Genomic DNA, 25,616 nt, shown 5'->3' with positions numbered 1-25,616 from the left:
TTGGCCCTACATGTGGATGCTGAGGTAAATACACTGGCTAGTGGTCCACCAGCAGCAAGCCATGATTGAACTGCATCCGGCCCATGGGCCACTATTGCCCACTGCTGGTCAGGACCATTGTAGAAGACTAGTGAATACCTGAAACATGTTACTTAAACATTCTCAGTTTCCATTTGTCTTTAAATACCAAAACAACACCAAGTGTGGCACCATAGGGGTTAGCCTGCCTCTAAATACAGGATGTCGTATAATAAGAACACATCAGTCTTTTTAGAGGACTCCTGGTCCCCCAGTTTAGCCTAAATGCAGCTCTAGGTGACCACCTCCCACCTGTTTGCTTCTTTGTGACATATTAGTATTGGACAGAAGCAACATCAGCACCGGAGGAGGGGCAGCTCCCTCGCTGTCCCTGCTGCATAAATTCACCCCAACCCCGTCTCTGCAGCAGACGAAGCCGGATGCCGCTGCGAACGCCACCCCCGCAGGGCATGCGGCGCCTCCATCCCTTGCCTCCTTCCCGGCTGCAGTGGTATCTCCTGCATCTCCCCGCCGCGCCGCGGAGAGTCGTGCAGCCCGCGGAGCGCCTGGCGTTGCCCGCTTCCTGGCTGGCTCAGGTTTAGGCTGGCTGCGAAGGTGCGAGCAGCGCAGCCGGGGACGAGCAGGCGGGAGACAAAAGCGAAGCGAGAGAGCGAGCCCGAGGCGGGAGCGCAGGCACCCGAGGCGGCTGAGGGATGGCAGCGGGACGGGGCTGGGGGCTGCTGGCGCTGTGCGGGGCGCTCGGTGCCTGCTGGCTGCTGGGCGCCGGGGCGGAGGAGCAGGAGGCTGCCGCCGGGGCGAGCCGGCGGCGGAGGCTGAGCCAGGAGGACGGCATCTCCTTCGAGTACCACCGCTACCCGGAGCTGCGGGAGGCGCTGGTGGCCGTGTGGCTGCAGTGCCCCTCCATCAGCAGGATCTACACCGTGGGGCGAAGCTTCGAGGGCAGGGAGCTGCTGGTCATCGAGATCTCGGACAACCCCGGGAGACACGAGCCTGGTAACTGCGCCGCAGCCCCCGACACCCCCCGCTGCCCAGGCCCGCAGGGATCCTGTCCATGCCGCTTGCAGGGCAGCGCGAGTAACGGGCAGGCTTGGCGCTGGCATGCGTGGGGCCAGGCACCAGCCCCATCCCTGAGAAGGAGCGAGGAACCCTACGCCAATTAGCAGCTTGTGGGCAATGGGAATGCGGCACCATTGGTACAGCCTGGGCAATAGCAATTGTACCCTAGCAGGGCTATGGAAATAGTCATTAGTCTATTAGTCAAGGCTACATGGAACAAGGCGTCATAGAGCGGGCATAATAGCCCTTGTGGTGCTATAGCCAGCATAGAATGACATTTACAGAGCTTTAGATTTCCAAAGCCTTATACTAACACTGTTGTTAAAAGAGCCCCTTTGCTAGCGCGGATAAATACTGGGAAGCTTTTACCAGCATTTTAGCTTACCATGTTTTCAATGGTATCATTACAATTAATGCCATATCATTAATATCCACTAAGAGGAATATTAGAAAACAGCGACGCTGGTAGGGTCTGAAAGATCTCCCTTTAATTCTGTCTTGTGAGGTAATACCATGTGCAGGCATACTGGAAGGAAATTACCCTCTCTATTTCCTGACATAAACAAAACGACCATTTAAAATCTAACATGTCTGTGTGGAAATCTGGGTCACCCTTGAGTGTGTAAAAAGGCTGTGTTGTGTGTGGGAATGGTAGAAGCACATTTTAGTAGAGCTAATGGTTAGCAGTTGCACTAATTATATTTTGGAGAGAGAAATTAAAACCTTGTTATTTTTCTTTACCCTTTGAGCTAGTGAAAGCAGGTGATTGCAAGAGACATTATTAGTACATTGGTTTTATCCATATACTGTACACAATGCATTTCTAATCAGTGCAAGTGTAGTCATTCGTATAAACATTTCTTTCCAAATATTGTATTTTTAAAGGCCTAATCCTGAAAATGCTAAACAGTGGAGGTTTGATCCATGGTTCTTTGCAATCAATAGGACTCTTTCTATTCCTTAGATTTGATGGCAGGCCCACATTAGCACTGATTTTACTGGGAGTTGTGGGTGCTGAGCCCTCATCCGGTTCAGGCTCCACATGATTTGAGCTTTATCTTTAATTTTCTTTTTGACCTCAGTAATTATACCCATACCTGGCATTCTTTGGAAGTTATTGCTTTTGACAGCATCATAGCTATTGATAATCAGGTTAAAAATGAGAGGGGATAGATAGGATATCTGACATAATAGGAAGGCAAAATAAGGTAAAAATACCAGATAACACTAGCAGAGTTTTGGAATGAAATATAAATACCAAAATTACAAGTGAGTTACAAGTATTTTATCATTGGTGTTGGGGCCATCATGACAGGAAGCATGAAATTTAAAATAAGACGTAAATATAATGTATTATTATTATTATTACTGTACAAATTTGAATGATATGCAGATGTTACTGTGACCTTCTGAGGGTTATTACTTTTTATTATTATGTATTTATTCAGCATTCATTCAGTCTATTTAAAATAGCTGGGGAGGGGGAGGGAATATCATTTGCATGGGAGCTCTGATCCTGCTCCCTTTTAACTCACTGGAGGCTTTGCGACTGACGTCAGTAGAAAGCAAGATCAGGAATCAGGTTCTGTGTCAGTTTACTTCATCCTTTAACAGAAATGTTCTAATGGACTACAGATAGGGAGCTTTCTTTGGGATTGAGCCTGTAAATAACTGCAGTGAACAGTGAGGATGTTTACCACCTCACAGGAGGATCCCCCTATTGTAATTAAAATGTTCACACTGAACATATTTTTTGAGAACCTTTGATTCAAATCGGACCTTGTGTAATATGACACATCTTAGCTAGCAATTTGTAGCAGCTCATACTGAAAATGTGTATCTTTTCCTACAGATTAACCAGGATTTAAACAGTGTGAGTTTATTGTTTGAATAAAACCTTATGGTCTAATCTTGCAAGGTGTTGAGCTCCATGTACCTGCAGTTGCACTTAGGAAGCACTCAGCATCTTGCAGAATTTTCTTAGGATGTCTAGAGAGTAATATCTTGTGCCTGGATATATTCTAACTAAGGGCTCAATCCAAAAACCATAGAAATAATTGGATAAAATACTAATGACTTCAGTGGGCTTTAGATTAGACTCTACCTGCCTAAATATTATTTACGGGCATTTCAGAAATGTATTGAGTCACAATTAAAACATTAGAAACTTTCTTCAGATTAGTAAACAATGCCACTTTTTATTTCCCTGTGTATGCTTTTATGATAAAAAAGAAGTGGAGCCCTGAATCAATCCTGCCAGAAAATGTGAGACTGATTCTGCAATCCTTACCTTACGTCAGTTGCGTAGATTATTTCGAAATAATTAATTTCAAAATTGGGAGCATCTACACAGCACTTATTTTGAAATAGAAAACTCTTCCTCCCACTTCCCTTACTCCTCAAACAATGAGGGTTACAGGAGTCGGAGTAAGAAGTCCTCCAGCTTGACAGTATTTTGACATTATTTCGAAATAACACTAGTTATTTTGAAATAATGTTGCTGTGTAGACATACACTAAGGCTATGTCTATACTGCCCCCATTTTGTGCAAAAAATATTCAAATGAGGCAAAGCGTGGAATATCGCCACGCCTCATTTGCATAATTAATGAGGCTCTGTTTTTGCACAAGAGGCTGTTGTGCAAAAGGGAGTTGTCTACATGGCTCCTTTTTGCGCAAACCACCTCCCTCTCTTGCACAAGAGCTGTTCTTCCAGAAAAAAATGCGGAAGAACGGCTCTTGTGCAAGAGGGGATTTTTGCACAAAAGCCTCTTGCGCAAAAATAGAGCCTCATTAATTATGCAAATGAGGCATGGCAATAGTCTACGCTTTGCCTCATTTGCATATTTTTTGCACAAAATGGGGGCCGTGTAGACATAGCCTCAGAGAATAATCCTTGCCCAGGAGTCCCCACTGATTTCTTTAGAGGAAGAAGTCTATCCACCTGAGTTAGGATTATTCATGTAATTAAGGCTTGCAGGATCAGGCCCTATATGATTTATCTATCATTAAATTACATTTTGCAGAATTTTTTGGCAGGCTAAGGCGTTGTGTCTTTACAATAAAATTACCCTGAGTCATTTTTTTAAACACATTGGCCCTAGGGCAGTGATCTGCACAGAGTTGATAAGGGTAGAAACCTGATAAGAATTTTAAGCTATGCTTTGAATTACCCAGTCAGCAGCTGCAGTAATACAAACATTTTCTGTCTGAGTGCATACTTCAGGAAGTTCACATCTCTTAAAGAAACTCTGATTATACCCTTGAGTTGCAAAAGTAACAACAATGAATAAGTAAAAACTGTACAAAATCTATTTGTGTTGGTTTTAATGACCATGAAGGAACAAAGCAGCACAAATCAGGACTTTGATTTATTGTATGAAGCTGGACCAAAGGATTGGTTGTAATCAAGGCTGTCCTTTGCTTTTTTGGATCAATTTTTAATACATAAACACACACTAGAAGGCCCATAAACATAATGCATCAGTGTATGTAAACAGGCACAATGTGCATAAGAATGTGCCTCAACCTGTGGCTTTAAGGAATTATTCATGAAAGGAAACAATTTAATTTAGGTTAACATAAGAAAACACATGTGAAAAATGGAAAGGATATTTACGTAAGCCTGTACTACATTATCCAAGCAACTGGAATGATTCTTTAAGGCCCCATATAAATTAAGAGAGGTTTTTTTTTAAAATCTCATAATATGCATGTTAGAAACCAGAATGCCTTATTAGGAACAAGTCTAGTTTCTTGCATGAACATATGAAATATCTTTGCAATCCTTTAAAACACAGATTACGCACTCAGAAAAACAAAAATAACGTTTTGAGCTTTTCCTATAGACATGCTAAATGTTAAAGGTAGGAGAGACCAGTTTTTACTTTTGGCAATAGTTTTGATTGTGAATTAAACACTTGGGCTGTGTCTACATTGGCACCCCTTTCCGGAAAAGGGATGCTAATGAGACCAGTCGGAATTGCAAATTCTGCGGGGGATTTAAATATCCCCCGCTGCATTTGCATTTACATGGCTGCCGCTTTTTTCCGGCTCGGGGTTTTGCTGGAGAAAAGCGCTAATCTAGACGCGATTTTCTGGAAAATAAGCCCTTTTCGGAAGATCCCTTATTTCTACTTGAAAGTAGGAATAAGGGATTCCTTGAAAGTAGGAATAAGGGATCCTTGAAAGTAGGAATAAGGGATCTTCCGGAAAAGGGCTTATTTTCCAGAAAATCGCGTCTAGACTGGCGCTTTTCACCGGCAAAACCCTGAGCCGGAAAAAAGCGGCAGCCATGTAAATGCAAATGCCGCGGGGGATATTTAAATCCCCCGCGGAATTTGCAATTCCGACTGGTCTCATTAGCATCCCTTTTCCGGAAAGGGGTGCCAATGTAGACACAGCCTTGCAGAATGTGTTGCATATTTGTGTAATCCTGAATACTATACAATTTAAGTATCAGAGAGGTAGCCGTGTTAGTCTGAATCTGCAAAAGCGGCGAGGAGTCTTGTGGCACCTTATAGACTAACCGAAGTGTTGGAGAATAAGCTTTCATGGGCAAAGACACGAAATGCATCTGATGAAGTGGGTCTCTGCCCATGAAAGCTTATGCTCCAACACTTTGGTTAGTCTATAAGGTGCCACAAGACTCCTCGCCGCTTATACAATTTAAGAGATGTAGGGTAATTTCTTCATCCATGACTGTCTTGCAATCTATAGCCATGAAATTGGAATCTGAATAAAAGGAATTAAGTGTACTTTTGTTGGTGGCAGTTTCTTTTTGAATACTACAGAGCTCACACACTGATAGAAAAGGCATGGTTGAATAAATAAAAATAAAACCAGGAGATGAAAATTCCTGCAACTCCAGCAAACTGTTCCAGTTAAAAAGGGGTGTCAATATATTGCTAGCATCATATCCATCAGTATGGTCAAGGAGTTGGAGAAGGAACCAGCGTCAGCTGAACGTAAACCATTGAACTAGAAGGGAAGGTTTAATGCTGTTAAGGTGATGGAAGCTGAACCCAGTCTGGAAATGACCAAGGACACTGTTTTGGGAGAATTAGTTAGGTGAAAAAAGACAACTTTCTCCAAGCTCTTGCTTAAAAAGAGATAAAAATGATGATGGAGAAATAAATAGGTATGGGAAATTCTTGGGCAGTGGTTGGTGATACAGTATGCCTAAGAGTATCAAGGAAGATAGAAGTTGGTAATATATAACTGATTATTGCTGTGATGGGTGGTAATGGGTGAAAATCTGGCTCCACTGATGTCAGTGGCAAGACTCCTGTTGACTCCAGTACAGCTAGGGTTTCATCCAGTGTTTCTTGCCTCTTTTGTAAAGCTCTTCAGATGAGAGGTGCTATATATGTGTGAAGATTACCTGTTTATTATACTGTGTGGAGAGCCTTGGTTGAGTGGCTAACGGGGACAAGGTGAAAGGAAAAATTATGGCCATGTTTTTTCTTTAATGACTGTATTTACTTTCTCTGTCTTGTTTATGAAAAAAGCATTCTGTTTCTTAATTAAACTAACAACTATCCAAAAAAACCATCCGTATTGCTTTAATTTAGTCCCAGGAAAAACATTGCCTGTTGTTCTAAGGATTTTATGGGGTTTCCCTTCAATTTAAAAAGAAAAGTATATGGGCTTAACCTCTGGAAATATGACTTCTTTGGGAACAAACACATGATAGATGAGGATGGCATCTTTGTGACTAGGGATAGCCAAATCCTTTGCAGAAGGTTTTATCTGATAAAACAATGATACAGGGGCTTATCTGGCACCACTGAAGTCTATGGGAATTTTACCACTGATTTCCATGAGAGCAGGATCAGGTCCATGTTATCCAAAAGAATAGGTGTCTGGGCCCTGTAACCATAACTTACATAGTTAAGAAATACTGTATTACTACAACATTTTGTGACTAAAATTTAATGTTAAAAAGTAATCAAAACCTATTTGCATTGATTTCTCAGCCATTAATTTCCTGATCCTTGTCTTCACTGAGACAAAGCTTTTAGTGATTTCATCATGAAGCCTTAGGAAGGAACAAAGCACCAAAACTAACTGAGTATATTGCTCTGCTTTGGGCACTTGAGGAAAGGGTCAGATGGGGCAAAGGTGTCTAAATAAAGTGGCCTGGTTTTTCGGAAGTGCTTAGTAAGCAACAAATCCCATATAGGTGCTTAAATGTGGATTAGAAGTTTAAGTTTTGGCACCCATTTTTTGATACTCTTGACCCTAAAAAAGAAAATCTACGTGTGGGTACTATAGTTATTTTCACCCGCAAAATTCTAGGTATCCAAAACCAAGAAAAGTGCCTCTTCTTTAAAGCTGGACTAAAAATCAGACCTAAAATATATTTTAACAAACAGAGCAAATTAAGCTACTGCCAGCCAGTGGAAAAGCTCATACCTGATGCTTATGATGTCATCAGAGAGTCCATTTCACAACTGTGACATCCACAGAAAATATAACATTTTCTTCCATGAGATTGAAAAGTTGATAGTGAGTGGTAGATTACTTGGCAAAACTGCCCGTGACTGAATTTTACTGCAATGTCACAAGCCATTTTATAAAAAGTTTTAAAATCAGTTTGTAAGTGTAAAAAGACCCTACACAAATTTAGTTTTATCTCTCTTGCGCATGCACATACACCCACAAAAGTAAATATGGGGGAGGACAGAATGACCTTTAACACACTGTGTGGGTAAGATTCTGTGGCGTGCCTCCTGAAAGATGGAGCACAGGATGTGTGGGGTAAAATATTGCTTTTTGCCACCCTTGTGCCATATGTGCTGATATGGGGCTAAAATGCACCAGTAAAAATTAAAGCAGTCTGTTTTAATTTATGGGAGCCTTTTCCCAGAATGCCCCTGGGCTGTATGGCAGGCAGGATCCCCCATAGCTGTGAATACTACAAGTAGACGCACTTTTATCCCTGGTTTACCATCTCCTACTTCTAGGCCCACTCCTAATTTGGGGCTTTTGGGAGGTAGGACCTTAAATTAGCTTTATGCTACTCCTGTATTGAAATTCTCCCTTGGCTCACTATTTAAAGCTGCTATCAATTGCTGGATTGGTGTATAGACACCAAGGCAAGGGTCAGAGCTGGGCAAAAATTTGTCAGGTTCAGCAACACCAAAATGTTTTGCAAATTCCTGAAGATCCAATCAAACTTATTATTATTATTTTTCAAATGGGGGAAACAGAGGCCTTTAAAGGAACAATGTCCTATTTCAACATTTTCAGAATGATAAATTTCAACTGTTTTATTTGAAGAAACATTTTGTTTCAAAATTTCACTTCACATTTTATTTTTTTTAACTTGAAAAATACTTAAATGGTACAAACTGAACAAAACAATTCATTTCCCTGAACTCCAAATGATTTTTAAACATTTTTGATAGACTAAAAATGTTGATAATTTTTGTTTTCAGTCCAGCCTATAATTCTTTTTTACTGATTTTTTTTCAAAATTGCCTTGATTCACTCAGCACTAGCAGGGACTAGAATCTGACCTGTGAATTTAATTAAAATACTTATAATCTTGAGAGAGTTGATCAGAAATGAATAAAACATCTTACAGGAAAACTCTGAGTTATGCAAACACGAATACATCATCTTAGGCTCATGTTCACAATAGAAATCACTTAACTTCATAGCAACCAATAAGCTTATCAGAACATCAGTTTATTGTTATTCATAGCTTTATTTTTTTTACAGTTAATTGCATTTAATTGTTAGCATCTTTGTTCATTTATGTTTTCTCTCTTTCTCCATCTAGAAATAGAAATACTGTGTGTTATTTGGTAAGATCCATTATATCCTGTTTTGATGAAACATTAATGCAAATTGAATATGGCAAGTGACTTGTTTTTACTACTGGACATTAAAGAAAAGCTCATTTTATTATATCTTTAATGTTTAAGTACAAAACTCATCTTATGTGAATAATGTTTATCATTATCTTGTGGAAACTGAAGTTATATTTCTGCAGGTGCACTGAATAAAGATGGGAAGATTACAAATACAATAAAGACAGGAATACAAGGAAAACAGTTGAATGTACCTGGAGCATAAGAAATGCTACCAAGTCACCAAATTACTCTGTATTTTTTTTGGATTTTGTTGGCCAGTTTGTCTTTCTATAAGAGCTCATCATTTGCAATCCTCTTTACCGTATATTCCGGCGTACAAGACGACCTCTGAAGTTAAAAAACATCCCCCAAAAATCGGGGGTCGTCTTGTACGCCGGATGCCCCGCCGCCGGAGCCCCTCCGCGGCTTTGAAAGCCTCGGGGGAAGCCGGCGGCGGGGCATCCCAGGCGCGCATGGGCTGCCCGGCCGCCGGAGCCCCTCCGCGGCTTTGAAAGCCTCGGGGGAAGCCGGCGGGGGGGCATCCCAGGCGCGCATGGGCTGCCCGCCCGCCGGAGCCCCTCCGCGGCTTTGAAAGCCTCGGGGGAAGCCGGCGGGGGGGCATCCCAGGCGCGCATGGGCTGCCCCCCCTCCGGAGCCCCTCCGCGGGGCTCCGGAGGGGGGGCAGCCCATGCGCGCCTGGGATGCCCCGCCGCCGGCTTCCCCCGAGGCTTTCAAAGCCGCGGAGGGGCTCCGGCGGGGGGGAGCCCAGGCGCTCCTGGCGGCTTTGCTCCCGGTGCCTCTGGTCTGCTGGGGACCATCTCCAGCAGACCAGGGACACCGGGAGCAAAGGAGGCGGAAGGGCGCTGGGGTATAAGATGAAACCCTATCTTTTAATTAAAAAGATAGGGGGTCGTCTTATACACCCAGTCGCCCTATACGCCGGAAAATACGGTAAACATGAGCCAGCCTTCAGCTAACATCCTCAGTTGAAAAGAGGGAAGATGAGCACTAAGAAACAGGAATAGTCTTTTCTTCTTCCTGTTTCTTAGTGCGGATCATCCCTCTCTTTAATTGGGACACTATTTTTCCCTATTTCCCCCTACTCTTACTGAAAATAATTTAAGTCAAACATTTCTGTTGTCATGCAGATGCACAAATTATCTGCAAATGGCATCACTGCCAAAATATCCTTTCTCATTCTTATTTAAAAAAACCCACATCAGAATCACCTTGGGGAGGGTGATGAGGAGGAAATGGACTAAATGCTGGGAGGTGCTGAGCACCTGTAGCTTCCAATTTAATTGGAGATGTGCCTTTATAGAAATAAAATTCTACAGTAATACAGGGCCAGATCATGCACAAGGATCCACATAGATGAAAGCTGGACTCTGAACTGTATTATTTTTCTATATACTGTATATCTTTATTTTCTCCATAGTCAGATAATAATATGCAGTCCTTACCCAAAGAATTCATGTGCCTCCAGCCTCACTTCCTTTTCCCTGTGTAGCTAAGCACACTCCATCCAAGTTTCCAAGTTTCCTGCCTGAAATCTCTAGATCAATGTTTTTCAACCTTTTTTTTTTTTTGCTTTATTTACAGACCCCTTAACATTTTTGAATTGAGGGGCCAATCCCTTTGGAAATCTTAGTCATAGTTTGCAAACCATGAACCGCAGATTGAAAACCACTGTTCTACATGATTAATTGGTGAAATGAGATAAATAGCTAAGGAAAGCTTTAAATGTATGGTAGATGGAAAGGTGGAATTGAACTTGTCTTCCTTTAAAACTTCCAAACATCATATGCCTGCTAAGAAAACTAGCCCCCATATGTAGCGCTGGGAAGGAATTATCCCCCAAATCAGATTATTGTGGACCTTAGGAGTTTTCATCTTCCTCTGCAGCTTGGGGATGTAAGACTATCTGGGCATGTCTCTTTTAATCAATTCCCTGTCATTGCAGGGTCCTTAGGTATTGGTGTGCCTCACCACCACCCTTGTTCTCTGCCAGTAATTTGGCTGCTGAGGACATCTAATTCTGAGGTTGGCTTGGGGTGGGGATTACTGGGTGATGTTTGTGGCCTGTGATATAGAGCAGGTCATACTAGATAATCTGGTGGTCTCCTCTGGCATTAAATGCTATGAATAAGCCTGATATGCTTAAAGGAAGACCATTCTACCATTAGGGGAAATAATCAGGAAAGTTTCTCCTCTTTAACCTGTTGGGGAGGGAATTAATTTTATTTCATGCAGTAAGAAGGCTGTCACCATGTGCTGAGTGAACATATGTGGTGGAACTACGGGTGCTGGAGGTGCTGCTGCACTCTCTTGCTTGAAGTCATTTCCATCATATACAGGGTTTGCTGGTTCAGTGGCTCTCAGCACCCCCACTATAAAAATTGTTCCAGACCCCTGTGAGTGAGGTGGGCTTTTTTAGAGATTCTTTCTACATTTGTGCTGGAAGCATTTCTTACAAAAATAAAATACAAACTTAATTGCTTTTGGGGAAAAACCAATACATATATAAAAAGTTTTGTAAATTTAAAAGCATTTTCCCTCCAACAAAAAGGGAAGCCACTTTTATCAGAACAAAAAAATTAATGTGTAAGGTGTAGGGTTGCCAGTTGGTTTCAACAAAAATACCGGACACACTTGACATTACATCACAATCTACATTACATCTTATTTAGAAAATACCGGACATTTATATTTTCTCAATTTGTTTCCCGAATAGAAAGCTCAAATACTGGACTGTCCGGTTCAAAACTGGACACCTATAAACCCTAGTAAGGTGGTTTCAGTAGTGTTCTGCTCACAACAGCCTGTTAAACAAAAGGAGAGAGCTAAGCATTATTTTACTTTAGTTTTTAAACACTTGTGAATTCATCCAACATTTTTATTATTTGTAGTTTAAAGGCACGTTTAAAGTCTTTTTTTTTAAAAAAAAGTTCAGTTAAAAACAGAAGTATGTAAAGTGTATGATAATTTCAAGAGCCACACTGTGTACTTGGATGGAATTGCAGAATTCCTACTAAAATTCAGGAGACATTACAGTCATATTCATGTGCAGAGTTTCAACCAAAGTGAGCGATTTAGGAGACTTGCACAAATAGTTAACTGTATGCACTAGAAGAAGTTCTATTGGAATCACTGGGTCTATGCACCATTTATAAGGCTAGGCTTGTACACATGTTTTTGCAGGATTGGGGCCTAGTACTTTTACTCCAAGTTGTACTGCTGGTTAATGTATTTAATTATCTCAATTTTTACTGAGATCATAGGGTATGTCTATACAGCAAAGTTATTTAGAAATAACAGCCCTTATTTTGAAATAACTTTCCTAGCGTCTACACAGCCAAATCGCTATTTTGAACTAAATTCGAAATAGCAGAGCACTTATTTCGAATTTGGTAAACCTCATTCTACGAGGAATAATGCCAAATTCGAAATAGCTATTTCAAAATAAGTGCTGTGTAGACACTTATTTCAAAATAGGGGGCCTCCGGCCTTCCCAGGATGCCCTAGTGGCCACTCCGGCCTCAACCAAGAAGTCTTCTCTCCCACCCTGCCTCCCTGGAGCCCTTAAAGGGGTAGACTCTGGCCACAGTGCCTGTGCCAGCTCCAAGCCTGCCAGCCCAGAGCCAGCAGTCACTGTCCCTGACCCAGTGGCCCCAAAACATGAGCCAGCAAGCCACTGGCAGCCAACCCTCCACCGCTCCCCAGGAGCAGTCTGCCAGCTCCCAGGAGCCTGTCAGGGCCTGGAGAAGGTGGGCGCCTTCCTGGTCCAGGGTGGAGATCATGGACCTTATTAAGGTGTGGGTGGGAGGCCCCAACGTCTATGATCTCCGCAATAGATGGAGGAACGCAGCCATCTGTGGCAGGATAGCTGTTAGCCTGGCTGCCAAAGGCCACATGTGAACCTAGGGGCAGCTCCAGCTCCATGTTGCAGAGTGCTGTGGTGTCCCAAATGAGGGCAACCAGAGCAAGCAGAGACAAAATGTTTTGCTGTTCCTCATCGAGGTACACAAGCAAGCAGGGAAACCTGAGAACTGGCTGTCTGGGGATCGGGGAGAGGGTCCTTTTAAGCACAGACCTCAGATAGCCTCAGGCAGGAGCCCCACACAATAAGTCCGGACCTGGTGCCCTGCCGGAACTGGTTCTGGCCAGCCTTAAATGCAATTCAGAGTCCACTCAGTGTGGAAACGCTATTTCCAAATAGCAAAATGCTATTTCAAAATGCATTTTGTGTGTAGACACGTTATTTCAAAATAAAATATTTCAAAATAACACTGTAGTGTAGACATACCCATAAACAAAAAGGGATCATAGAGTCATATTGGTAATTCTGTATGCTACCCGGGAATCCCCTAAGCTGGCGTGTTTCTCAGAGGCTGAATGCAATCATTTTACAGCTCCTTGGCTCTGTTAGAGTTGCCAAGAATCAGTCAGTGCTCAAAGCTCCATGAAGGGCATTATTTCACACCATTGACTCCAGTGGGTATTTTGCTTAGGGTGGCCAGGTGTCCGGTTTTGAACCAGACAGTCCAGTATTTGAGCTTTCTGTTAGGGAAACAAATTGAGAAAATATAAATGTCCGGTATTTTCTAAATAAGATGTAATGTAGATTGTGATGTAATATGATGTATGACCAGTATTTTTGTTGAAACCATCTGGAAACCCTAATTTTGCTAGAGAATTCATAAAAATTAAGTGAGTTTGCTTAGCATACCAGGGAGAACTTGAGCTCTCTGATTAGAATCTGCTATTGATAGTCAGTTTTTGACAGATTTGATTACATTGACTTGGTTTCTGATGGGTGATGCAGTTATCACTACCTCCCCATATCTGCAGAATTCAATAAGAGTTTCTAAAAAAACCCCTAGAAGACAACCTCTATTGTGTCATTGACTTGGAGAGTCAGTACAAACGTTATGGTGAGACTAATGTGAACCAGGTCATTAGCAGCATGAGTTTTATAAAGTGTAATGATTTTCGAAGGCATTATGAAGCACGTGATGAAAAGCAGCAGAATACAGCTATGTGAGTCACAGAATATGTTCTTGCAATGTTTTAATTTTCCTTATGTGAGAAATTTCTGCTAGAAAATTAATTCCTTTTATCTAGGAGCAGTTCTACATTCCATCATTTCTTGTTCAGTTTCTTGAATCTTTAATTAAGTCATGTGATAAGATATGAGTCCAATGCCTGAAATTCTGTTTTTCATTTTTGTTGGCATGGAAAAGGGAGAGGGATACAAGTATGTGCCTGCAAAAATTGAGACCAAGTTAAGCAGGCAACGTGGTCTGGAAATTGGGCACTACACAATTTGTTTGTGAGCAAGTGAGTTTATCCCCCCAGCTGTTTGTTCAAGAACTCCTCCTCAGCGGTAAGAGGTAGGACCGCCACATGTGGTATGCAGATTCCTCTTCTCATAACTTAAAGCAAGGTAAGAGTTTGGTTGTAGGAGGAAGGGGCTGAAGCTCCCCCTTCCCATGTATGGAGACACATAAAACCATACACAAAAGAGAGAGAATCACCAGGCAGGGAAAAGGGGCTGGCTGCGGGTGTTGTCCACATCCTGTCTGGAACTGCCCCAGCCCTGAGCCTCTCATCCCCAAGCACCCTTTAGGGAGGGTGAGGTGGGGCTGCAGGTCCCCCGCCTCCCCGCAATTTGTATGCTATGGCAAAAGACAGGATGTTTATTTGAGAATGCACTGCAGTATTTGATCCAACGTGTGGCCATGCATTAAAGATTAAAAAAAGGCCCTCTTGGGTGGGCCCCAATTTTGGGTAGGTGGGCACGATGAGGGTAGAGGATGAAGCCCCAGCACCCTGATCTCGCACCTTGGCCGTACTCCCCAGGTGCAGTGTCAGGTGGAATGTGGTTAGCCTCTGTGCCCCATCCAGTTCCCTGGCTGGAGCGTAGAGCAGGCTGGTGTAGCAGGACAAGAGCTGGGCACAAGAAGAGCCATGAGGGCCTGCATGGGTGGGCCTGAGTGCAAAGTGGGTGACCCATGGCCCACTCATGCCCACCAGTGGCTATGTCCCTGGTTAACACTAAATGGTCAGAATAAATTTGAAAATCATAAATGCTTTGAAATGCTGTTCTGGGATAGCCAACTTTGTTTTAAAATTAATTCAGCAGTGTTTTTTGATCTTTTCCCAAAGCCAGACAGACTTTTTTCACTGTATAGACCATAGTCACTCATCAATTTTATTTAATCTGGCCTATTTATTTATTAGTAAACCCAATCCTAAAATGTAGCCTGAGATAAACCAAGATGCAGATTTTATGTGGAAACATTCATTGTTATGGAATATAAGCTGCCTGAATTGCACCTGTATAATAAAGACCTTGTTCTTATTGCAGAATGTGCATATGGTCTAAGTACTCATCACATGGTGTAGGTGCAGATCTGTGTTAAAGAAGCTGTTTGATCTGGTGAGATGTTGACTTCTTTGGCTAAGATGTAATTAGGTCACAGTTTAATATCGGATACATTTTATTTGGCAGATATGTCTTTGAAAGGGTATGAACTTTTATGTCCTTAGTAAGGACGTTAAAATGAATTTAGTTAAGCAATCATGTAACTGCTGAAAAAATCAGTGGTTATGTTGGGAGGAGGAGGCAGGTAGTTCCATCCTGCCTTTCCACACTGCTGCGTCTTTATCTGATACAGAGGCAGAAGTGTCAGGGTTGGGAGGGATCAGGGGGAATGAGTAGGCAGCTCCACAGGAACTGGTACATGCAGGGAGCCAGCTTAAAAGCCAGCTCTTGTGTATCAGCTGCTGCCTGCCCCTCTGCACTATTGCCTGTGATAGAGGCAGTCGGAGGTGGAATAGGCAGCATGTAATTGTGCACATTAATCAGTGAGCCTAGGCTCATCAGTTAATCATGTACACAGTTACACTTTCACTTCTCTAGTTCTTAGAGGTTTTTTCTATATCTAAATGTGATTCTGTAACACTACTTTGTACATTACTGATCCTTCTTCAGGTCTGGCCCATGAAAGCTCATCATCTAATAAACCATCTTGTTAGTCTTTAAAGTGCTATATTGTCCTGCATTTTCTTCAGATCAGTTCTCTATTCCTTCCAGCCCACAAAAATGTAAAACAAAAATTGATTATTTTTACTCTAAAAATAAAATAAATTTAAAAAAAATAAAAAAGAGGCCAGAAGACTTTAAATGTTAATAACTTACATTTCATGTTAATGATGGAATAACAAGTGTGAACTGCTGAATGTTTCTTTCAGGAAGTTTCTAGACGTAAATCATGGCACCTTCATAAAAGGAATAAGAGCCTATACATTTCACAGGAAGGAACTGCATCTTCTCAGCACATTTATCTTTTGTAATGAAGAATTTAAAAAATTTTCCAACTGGAAAAGATGAAAGCACTTACTGGTTTTGTCCAATTCTATATTTTGGTCCTAATGCTAGTGCTAGAAAAATAGCTCTAGGAAAATAATCAAAATCCAGGTGAATCTAGCATCCAAATCTGTATTCATTCAACAAGCAAAACTCTTACTTTAATGGGAGACTTACCAGTGTGAGAAATACAGGATCAGATCTTTAGATGCAGATGCAAAAATGGTCCATGGTAACTAGGGCCTGACTTTCAGGTGAGTTGAGCACCCACAACTCCATTTCATATCAATGGGTGCTGCAAATACTCAGCACTTTTGAAAATCAGGCCATAAAGAATGAACAAATTCATCCATTTTCATGATACCACCTTGTTTTTCCACAATTGATACATTGCCTATTTTAGCGAATGAGTTAGGTGAGGACATAGGTTGTTGGGCTGGTTTGTATGGTATCCTGCTAGAGAATTAAATAATGTTAGAGCAAGTCATTCTATAGAGAGGAAAGGTGCCTTTATGGTGAGGCATGGGTCTGCAGAGATATCCATTTTCTTTTCTTGGTTCTGCCACATATTTGCTCTGTGTTGTTAGGCAAGAACACCATCTCTCTGTGCCTGAGCTCCCTCTCTGTACAACAAGGAAGGTAATGCTTCCCTACCTCACAGGGCTAGATTGTGGCTTGGCTGTAAGCCCTATTTAGGGGATGCTGTTGAGAGGCACAGCTCCCTTCTCATTTGATGAGCTCGGATGGGAGTAGTAATTTATTTCTGGCCTATACAGGCAGTCCCCGGGTTACGTACAAGATAGGGACTGTAGGTTTGTTCTTAAGTTGAACTTGTATGTAAGTCGGAACTGATACATATTGTACCCCAGGTGTCCCCGATTCAGCCGCTGCTGAAACTGACCAGCGGCTGACTACAGGAAGCCCGAGGCAGAGCTGCTTTGCCCCGGGCTTCCTAGAATCTGCCGCTGATCAGTTTCAGCAGCAGCTGACTTGGGGACACCTGGGTTAGGACCAACCCGGCAGCGCCCCAGCTGCTCTGTCCCAGGTGTCCAGATTCAGCCGCTGTTGAAACTGACCAGCAGCGGCTGAATCGGACACGCCTGAGGCAGAGCAGCTGGAGTGCTGCTGGGTTGGTCTGGTTGCGCCAACCCTTGGGACCAAACCTGCTCGGGACCAAACCAGCAGCACCCCAGCTGCCCTTGAGGATGCCTAGGGGACCAACCTAGCAGCACCCCAGCTGCTCTACCCCAGGGGTCCCCAAGTCAGCTGCTGCTGAAACTGATCAGCGGCTGATTCAAGGAAGTCCGGGGCAGAGCAGCTCTGCCTCAGGCTTCCTGTAGTCAGCCGCTGGTCAGTTTCAGCAGCGGCTGACTTGGGGACGCCTGGGGCAGAGCAGCTGGGGTGCTGCTGGGTTGGTTCAGTTGCGCCGCACCTCGGCGCTGTGGGACCAACCCGGCAGCCCCCAAGCTGCTCTACCCCAGGTGTCCTGATTCAGCCGCTGCTGAAACTGACCAGCGGCGAGAAAAGCCTGGTCTGCTGGGGGCAGGGGGGCGCACTAGCTGCGCACCCCCCCCCCCCAGCAGACCAGGCTTTTCTCGCCGCGGAGGATGGGAGCGACGGGACCGCAGCGATCTCGGCGGTCCCGCCGTCCGTGTCCTCCGCGGTGAGAAAAGCTTCTCTGCGTCTCCCTGGTCAGCTGGGGGGGGGTGCAGCTAGTGTGCCCCCCCCCCCCCAGACCAGGCTTTTCTCACCGCGGAGGACACGGACGGCGGGACCGCCGAGACGCGCCGCGGTCCCGTCGCTCCCGTCCTCCGTGGCGAGAAATATGTCAGCAGACCAGGGAGACACAGAGCAGCTTTTCTCGCCGCGGAGGACGCGGGCGGCGGGACCGCGGCGCCTCTCGGCGGTCCCGCTGCCCCCGTATTCCGCGGCGAGAAAAGCCCCGTTTGTAAGTAGGGATCCGACATAAGTCGGATCCACGTAACCCAGGGACTGCCTGTACTAGCAGCAAGTGATGACCACTCTTTTACTGGCTCAACTATATTGATTCACATAATGATGGAGACTCTGCCCTGCCCTTCCCATCATCTCTTCAGGGTGGTTTTAGCAGGTACACAGCATCCTCTCAAACTGGGGTCTCCATAGCCTGGACAATATTGGTTGAACCTTTCTAATCTGGCATTCTCTGGCCTGGAAACATCCGTGGTCCAGCATGAGTTTAGTGAGTCTGATGTCCACTTATGGGTGTGGCCAAGTTTCCCACAGTCCCATAAAGATTGTTTATAGCCACCAGTCCTGGCTCTCTGTGTTCTGTGCTGTTAATTAGCTCTTAATCTACTTCTAGACATCTAACACTCCAGTAGCAGTGGAAGTGTTGGTAATGCTGCTAGACAATATTGACAACCCTCCCATGGTCCAGCATCTTTTTTGGTTTGGCATCGATCAGGTCCTGAGGGTGCCAGACTAGAGAGGTTCAACCTGTTGTATGAGGGAGGTTCTTCTTCCTCAAGCCCCTGTGTGAGCAGGTAGTTGAAGTCACAATCTAGTTCTGTACATTTGTAGAGTACTCAAATACTACCTTGATGAACACCATAGAAATGCATATAATTAAACAAACTACCAGATGGAAAGACCGAACCTTCTTCTGATGCTTCATATTATGAGCAAAATAAATGAAATTCTGTAGCCAATGCAAAATGAAAATGCATCTGATTGCATTAGATCCTGGGTTAAAGAAGTTTTAGAGCAAGCAGGCTCATTTGACTTGAAAATTTGAAGAGTAGTCTGAAATAGATGTTGCCATGGGGACAGAGAGGATTAGCAGTCTAAGACTGATTTCATTGGTCTGCTACTAGCACAAGTTGCTTGTTTGAGTAGCATTAATATGTTCTCTCCTGCTGCTTTATATGCCAAGACCATCTGGTGTTGGTTGTATTTAAAGGTGCAGACCGTGTTGCAAAAAGAATTGACCTACGTGATTTGATTTGTGTTGAAAATGCAGCTTATAAGAGTAAAGAAGAATTTAAAAAGAGCACTTGTGCCTTAAACATATTCTAAAAAGCCACAGCACGTACAGCAATAGAGAATGAAGTGTCAGTTCTAGGCAGCAGCACAGAGAACTTCTGGGATTTGCTTAATATTCAGTCAATGCACGTTTTAAAATACTCACTGCAAACATGTACTTTGCACGTTTCTTTAGGGCTGTGCATTTACAGCCACATTTCCCTTTTCAAAATGAGTTCTTGTCAAAGTACACTGGAATATACGTTCTAGCTTGAGAACTACATGAAAAATTCTCAGTAAGTGCTGTTATTATTCTGTGTCAAAGTATATCATTTTAATTTTTAAAAAAAAACAACAATGCATAACTATCTTACTTTGAGGACCATTTTTCAAGAAAGGAATCAATGCCCATTTTATTTTGGAATGAATTTACAGAATTTCAAAAAATATTTATTTTAAAATATTTTTTTAAAAGAAAATAAGAGTGAATATCATTGATCTGCTATTAATTAGCATGAATCTTCTTTTGCCTTTTCTGTTGTCTGCAAACTCTCGCATGGGAATTGCTATCCTCAGAAGAGCTGATTTACCCAAACTTATTTATAATGCAGTTCTAATTTACATAAGATGCTTTTGAATTTCCATTGACTTTTTTCCCTGATGATTTATATATAGTGTTTAATTATTCCTAAGACTGTAGGTCTAGATCAGGGGTCTCCAAACTACGGCCCGGGGGCCGGATGCGGCCCGCGAGGCCCTCTCATCCGGCCCGTGGAGACCTTTTTGGATTCAAAGGCAGAAGAAGTGAGATTGTTTCAAAACCCATTTGAAGCAGATGTGGCCAGTTGCCCAGATGAACTGCAGCTGGAAGTCATTGAGTTGCAAGCAAATGACCTCCTTAGGGACAAGTTCAAAATAGGACTGGTGGGTTTTTACCAGTTTTTGCCCAAGGAATACTTTCCTAATGTCAAATCTTTTGCATCAAGGTACCTTTCAATCTTTGGAACAACATACCTGTGTGAACAAACATTTTCAAGAATGAAATACGTGAAGAACAATTTGAGAACAAACTTGTCCGATGATAATCTCAGGTCACTGTTGATGTTAGGGACAACAAATCTAAAGCCAGAAATGTCTGCTATTTTGGCATCCAGGAAACAATTTCACCATTCACACTAATACAGGTGTTCATGTGTAGTGTATGAATGTGTTATTAAATAATAACTGAATAAAATAATATTAAATAAATAATTAAAAATAACATCCATGTTTTGATTGTTTTTTATTTGGACCTCAAGTGTGTAGTCGGCCCCCGAACTGCTGTTTGATAGTTAATGCGGCCCTCGGGCTGAAAAGTTTGGAGACCCCTGGTCTAGATGAATGAATCAAGCGGTGTCAAATTCAGAATAAAAGCAGCTCCCATCAGAAGACTTAAGCATTATCGTTTTGAAATGTACTCTTTGGACCAAACATGTGGATTTACATCTTTGATGGCAAAGTAGTATTGCAGGGAGAGTAAATCAACATAGAATTTTATCTTCTGTAATATACTGAAACCAATTTCAGTCTTGATTATGAACATGAACATCATATTAACAATGATGCTTCATAATGCTATTTGCACTTTGATCTCAAAGCTTTTTACAGGGGGTAATCACTTTGGCGTAGTGTGCAATAGGGCAGTTACATACTAAAAAGGATTTTGGAGCTACTTCACAAATCCTCACTGTTAAGCCTTCTTGCTGAAGTTTTGGCTTTAGTGCCAAAATATTTTTTTATTATAAAGTACACTTGGAATACAAGGTCTTATAGTTAAGCTTGTTGATGCTTTACAAAATAACAGGTGCTCTGTTTTGCTTTCAGAAGGCTTTAAAAAGATTATCTGTGATCCATATTGTATTCACAATTTAGCCCTAGCATTATTCCCACAGTATTATAATTGATTTCCAGTATATAATAGCAGAAAGTTATATTTTGTTATCTGAATTTAATATATACTTAACTACAGGCAGTCCCCGAGTTACGCGGATCCGACTTATGTTGGATCCGCAGTTACGAACGGGGTTTTTCTCGCCCCGGAGGACGGGAGCGGTGGGACGCCCAGATGCGCCGCGGTCCCGTCGCCCGCGTCCTCCGGGGCGAGAAAAGCTGCTCCGCGTCTCCCTGGTCTGCTGGGGGGGAGCCCCCCCCCAGCAGACCAGGGAGATGCAGAGCAAAGCCGCGGAGCACCCGGGCAGCGGGACAGCCCAGACGTGCTGCGGCTATCCCGCTGCCAGCGTCCTCCGAGGCTTTGCTCCCTGTCTCCCTGGTCTGCTGGTCTCCAGCAGACCAGCAGACCAGGGAGACGCGGAGCAAAGCCTCGGAGGACCCGGGCGGCGGGACCGCGGTGCGTCTCGGTCCGCCACCCTCATCTCCCTGGTCTGCTGGGGTGGGGGGGCACAGCTAGTGCCTCCCCCCCTCAGCAGACCAGGCTTTTCTCCAGACGCCTGTGGTAGAGCAGCTGGGGCGCTGCCGGTTGGTCCCGCAGCGCCGCTCTGGGCGCTACTGGACCAACCCGGCAGCATCCCAGCTGCTCTGCCCCAGGCGTCCCCAAGTCAGCCGCTGCTGAAACTGACCAGCGCTGACTACAGGAAGCCTGAGGCAGAGCTGCTCTGCCCCGGACTTCCTGGAATCAGCCGCTGATCAGTTTCAGCAGCAGCTGACTTGGGGACGCCTGGGGTTCTTAAGTTGAATCTGTATGTAAGTCAGAACTGGCGTCCAGATTCAGCCTGTTGAAACTGATCAGCGGCTGATTCCAGGAAGCCCGGGGCAGAGCAACTCTGCCTCGGGCTTCCTGTAGTCAGCCGCTGGTCAGTTTCAGCAGCGGCTGAATCTGGACGCCAGTTCCGACTTACATACAGATTCAACTTAAGAACAAACCTACAGTCCCTATCTTGTACGTAACCTGGGGACTGCCTGTACTGTTGTTAGTGAGCAAACAGGATATGTCTACACTGCAACACTATTTCAAAATAACTAGCGCTATTCTGAAATAACTTACTCCGTGTCTACACAGCAGGTAGTTATTTTGATAAAGTATCAAAATACTGTCAAGTTGGAGGACTCCTGTAACCCTCATTGTATGAAGAATAAGGGAAGTTAGAGGAAGAGTGCTCTATTTCGAAATAAGTGCTGGGTAGATGCTCCCGTTTTGAAATAAGCTATTTTGATATAAGATATGCAACTGACGTAGCTCAATTTGCGTAGCTTATTTTGAGGTAAGCCCTGCAGTGTAGATACATCTGTAGATTGCTGATTGTTATGATTGAAATATTGTGCATATTTTTGGCCAGATGCTACAGTATTCCTTGTAATGATGTACAGTGCTATCTGTGGGGTGGGAACAATTTTTATAGTGGGGAGGCTGAGAGCCATTGAACCTAACGGTAAAAACTGTACATAATGGAATTCACATCAAGTGGGGAGTTGTGGGAGCACTCACAGCACTGGTGGTTCCATCATCTATTAGTGTTGTTTGTTTCGGATCACAAGAAGCTGAACCCAGATATACTTAGAGTTCGAGTCTCTTAGGGTATGTCTACATTACAGACGTTAGTTCAAATTAACTTTAATAGGTGCTACACTAGCACTCCGTTAGTTCGATTTTAAATTGAACTAGTGGAGCGCTTAGTTCGAACTAGGAAAACCTCATTTTACGAGCATTAAGCCTAGTTCGAACTAGCTAGTTCGAATTAAGGGGTGTGTAGCCCCTTAATTTGAACTAGTGGGAGGCTAGCCCTCCCCAGGTTTCCCTGGTGGCCACTCTGGGCACAACCAGGAAAACTCATCTGCCCCCTTCCCGGCCCCGGAGCCCTTAAAGGGGCACTGGCTGGCTACGGTGCCCGTGCCAGGTGCAAGCCTGCCAGCACCCAGCCAGCAGACCCTGCACCTGGCACGGATCGAGCCACCCACCCGATGCCCCCCAGCCCTCCCCCTCTTCCCGGGACCAGGCTGGCGGCTCCCGGGAGCTTGCCCGGGACCGCAAGAGGCAGGCACCTGCCTGGGCTAGTGCAGACATCGTGGACCTCGTCCACGATCTCCGCACTAGGCACAGGAAAGTGGCCGTCTAGGGCAGGAGAGCTGCCAGTCTGGCCACCCAGGAGCAGGTGTGCAAGAGAATCAAGGGGGTCCAGTGAGACCCCCGACCCTGGGCCCTGAGCTTACAATGGCCGTCCTGGGTCAGACCAAAGGTCCATCTAGCCCAGTAGCCTGTCTGCCGACAGCGGCCAACCCTAGGGACCCTGGAGGGGATGGACCGAAGACAGTGACCAAGCCATTTGTCTCGTGCCATCCCTCTCCAGCCTTCCACAAACCTTGGGCAGGGACACCACTCCTACCCCCTGGCTAATACCTCTCCATGGACCCAACCTCCATGACTTGATCTCACTTCCCTTTAAACTCTGTTCTAGTTCTATCCTTCACAGCCTCCTACAGCAAGGAGTTCCACAGGTTGACTCTTTGCTTTGTGAAGAACAACTTTCTGTTACTAGTTTGAAGCCTGCTACCCATTCCTTTCCTTTGGTGTCCTCTAGTCCTTCTTTATGGGAACTAATGAAGAACTTTTCTGTATGCACCCTCTCCACCCCACTCATGCTTTTAGAGACCTCTATCCTGTCCCCCCTCCATCTCCTCTTTTCTAAGATGAAAAGTCCCAGTCTCTTTAGCCTCTCTTCATATGGGACCTGTTCCCAACCCCTGATCATTTTAGTTGCCCTCCCCTCTCCCACCTCCTTTTCCCAGTCTCTCCCAGTTTTGTTCAATAAAGACAGATTCCATTTTGGAAGACACGTTATCTTTATTTTGTACATCAAGAAGAGGGGTTAGGGAAGGGTAAGTGGAAGGAGGTGAGGGAGGAATGGGGCACGAGCCCCCGATGGGGAGGACTGGGCTGGCTCTGTGGGCTTCTGGGGGTGGAAGCTCTCCTGCAGCCCCCCAATTGCCCCCTCTCCCCAGATGGCAGCCTGCGGCAAGTGCAGCCGGTCTGATGGCCGAGTGCTGTGATGTGCCCAGTGTGGGTAGTATGGGCAATCCAAGCCAGGACTGCTTTGCAAGCGGGGCACCCCTGAGAACTGCCTGTCTGGGGTGGAGGTCGGGACCCTTTAAGCACAGCCCTTGGCTAGCCTGAGAAAGCATCTCCATGCTCTAAGTTCTTCTCTGATGCCCTGCTGGCCCTGCTTCCGGCCATCCTTAACCCCGGTTCAGGGTCCACTTAATGTGGACATGCTAGTTCAAATTAGCAAAACGCTAATACGAACTAGTTTTTTAGTCTGGATCCATTAGTTCGAATTAGCTAATTAACTAATTCGAACTAAGTTAGTTTGAATTAACGTTGTAGTGTAGACATACCCCTAGTCCCTCAGCTAGTTGCTCAACCCCCCCACCCCCCTCCCCGCTGCCTCTATCAGAGGCAGCAAGCAGAGGAGAGCAGGAGCCAGTGGTAGGGGGAGCTGGCTTAAAAGCCAGTTCCCCCCAGAATTGTCTCTGCTGGGGGCAGGAGACACTAGGGGGTAGTGGGAACCAGGTCCTAGCCAGGAATCAGCTGGTTCCCAGCTTGCGCTCAATCCCAGATGCTGTGCCTCTGCTTTTTAAATGTATTAAGAGTGTGCCAACTCCTAATATATTTAAAAACCAGAAGTGCAATGGGGGGGCTAGCGCGAGCTGGGACAGCTGATTCCTGACTTGCGCTGGTTCCCTCCCTGTGCTCCAGCCTTTTAAATGTATTAAGAGCTGGCAGGCTCTTAATATAATTAAAAGGCAGAGCTGCAGTGGGGTTAGTGCCTGGCCCCAGAGCTAACTCTGCTGCGGCTTCCCTGCTTATCGACAAGCCATCGACTAGTTGATTATATGAGATTATATGAAAATCCATCGACTAGTTGATTATATTAAATTTAACATCACTAGTATCATTCGTAGCCCTTGTGTTGGGCAAAATTAATCTTTAAGCAGTATCCAGTGGATAGTCCCAACAAGTAGAGTGGCTTGAATACTGGAGAATAGTTCAGCAGTTAGGTGGTTAATTTGGTACTTGAAGATCCAGGTTCCATTCCCAACAGTGCTACAAACTTCCTTTGTGACATTTTGACAAGGTAATTAATCTCCCTGCTCCTGTAGTTCCCCACCTCTAAAACAGAGATAATAGCACTTCCCTCCTCACAGGAGCACTGTGAGGATAAATTCTTCAAACAATTTAAAGTACTTGAAGGAAATGGGGGTGAACTAAGTGCAGTCCAACTGTGTTTCTTTCCC

The 25,616-nt window shown here is 44.3% G+C and overlaps 1 protein-coding gene across 1 annotated transcript in view; it reads left to right on the top strand.

Annotated features, from left to right (window-relative positions):
* Nucleotides 1-430: 430 nt before the first annotated feature.
* The window catches only part of CPE (carboxypeptidase E), a 91,374-nt gene continuing 66,188 nt past the window's right edge, over nucleotides 431-25,616 (top strand). The window contains exon 1 of the mRNA XM_075930160.2: nucleotides 431-1,032. Within this exon, the coding sequence (XP_075786275.2) occupies nucleotides 732-1,032 (301 nt within the window). The 5' untranslated portion in view covers nucleotides 431-731. The remainder of the gene's footprint in view (nucleotides 1,033-25,616) is intronic.

This window comes from Pelodiscus sinensis, chromosome 4 (genome assembly GCF_052426305.1).
Source record: "Pelodiscus sinensis isolate ZL-2025 chromosome 4, ASM5242630v1, whole genome shotgun sequence".
NCBI classification, from domain to species: domain Eukaryota; kingdom Metazoa; phylum Chordata; order Testudines; family Trionychidae; genus Pelodiscus; species Pelodiscus sinensis.
Note: the sequence above shows the minus strand (reverse complement) of the source record. Positions and strands in the feature narration are given on the sequence as shown.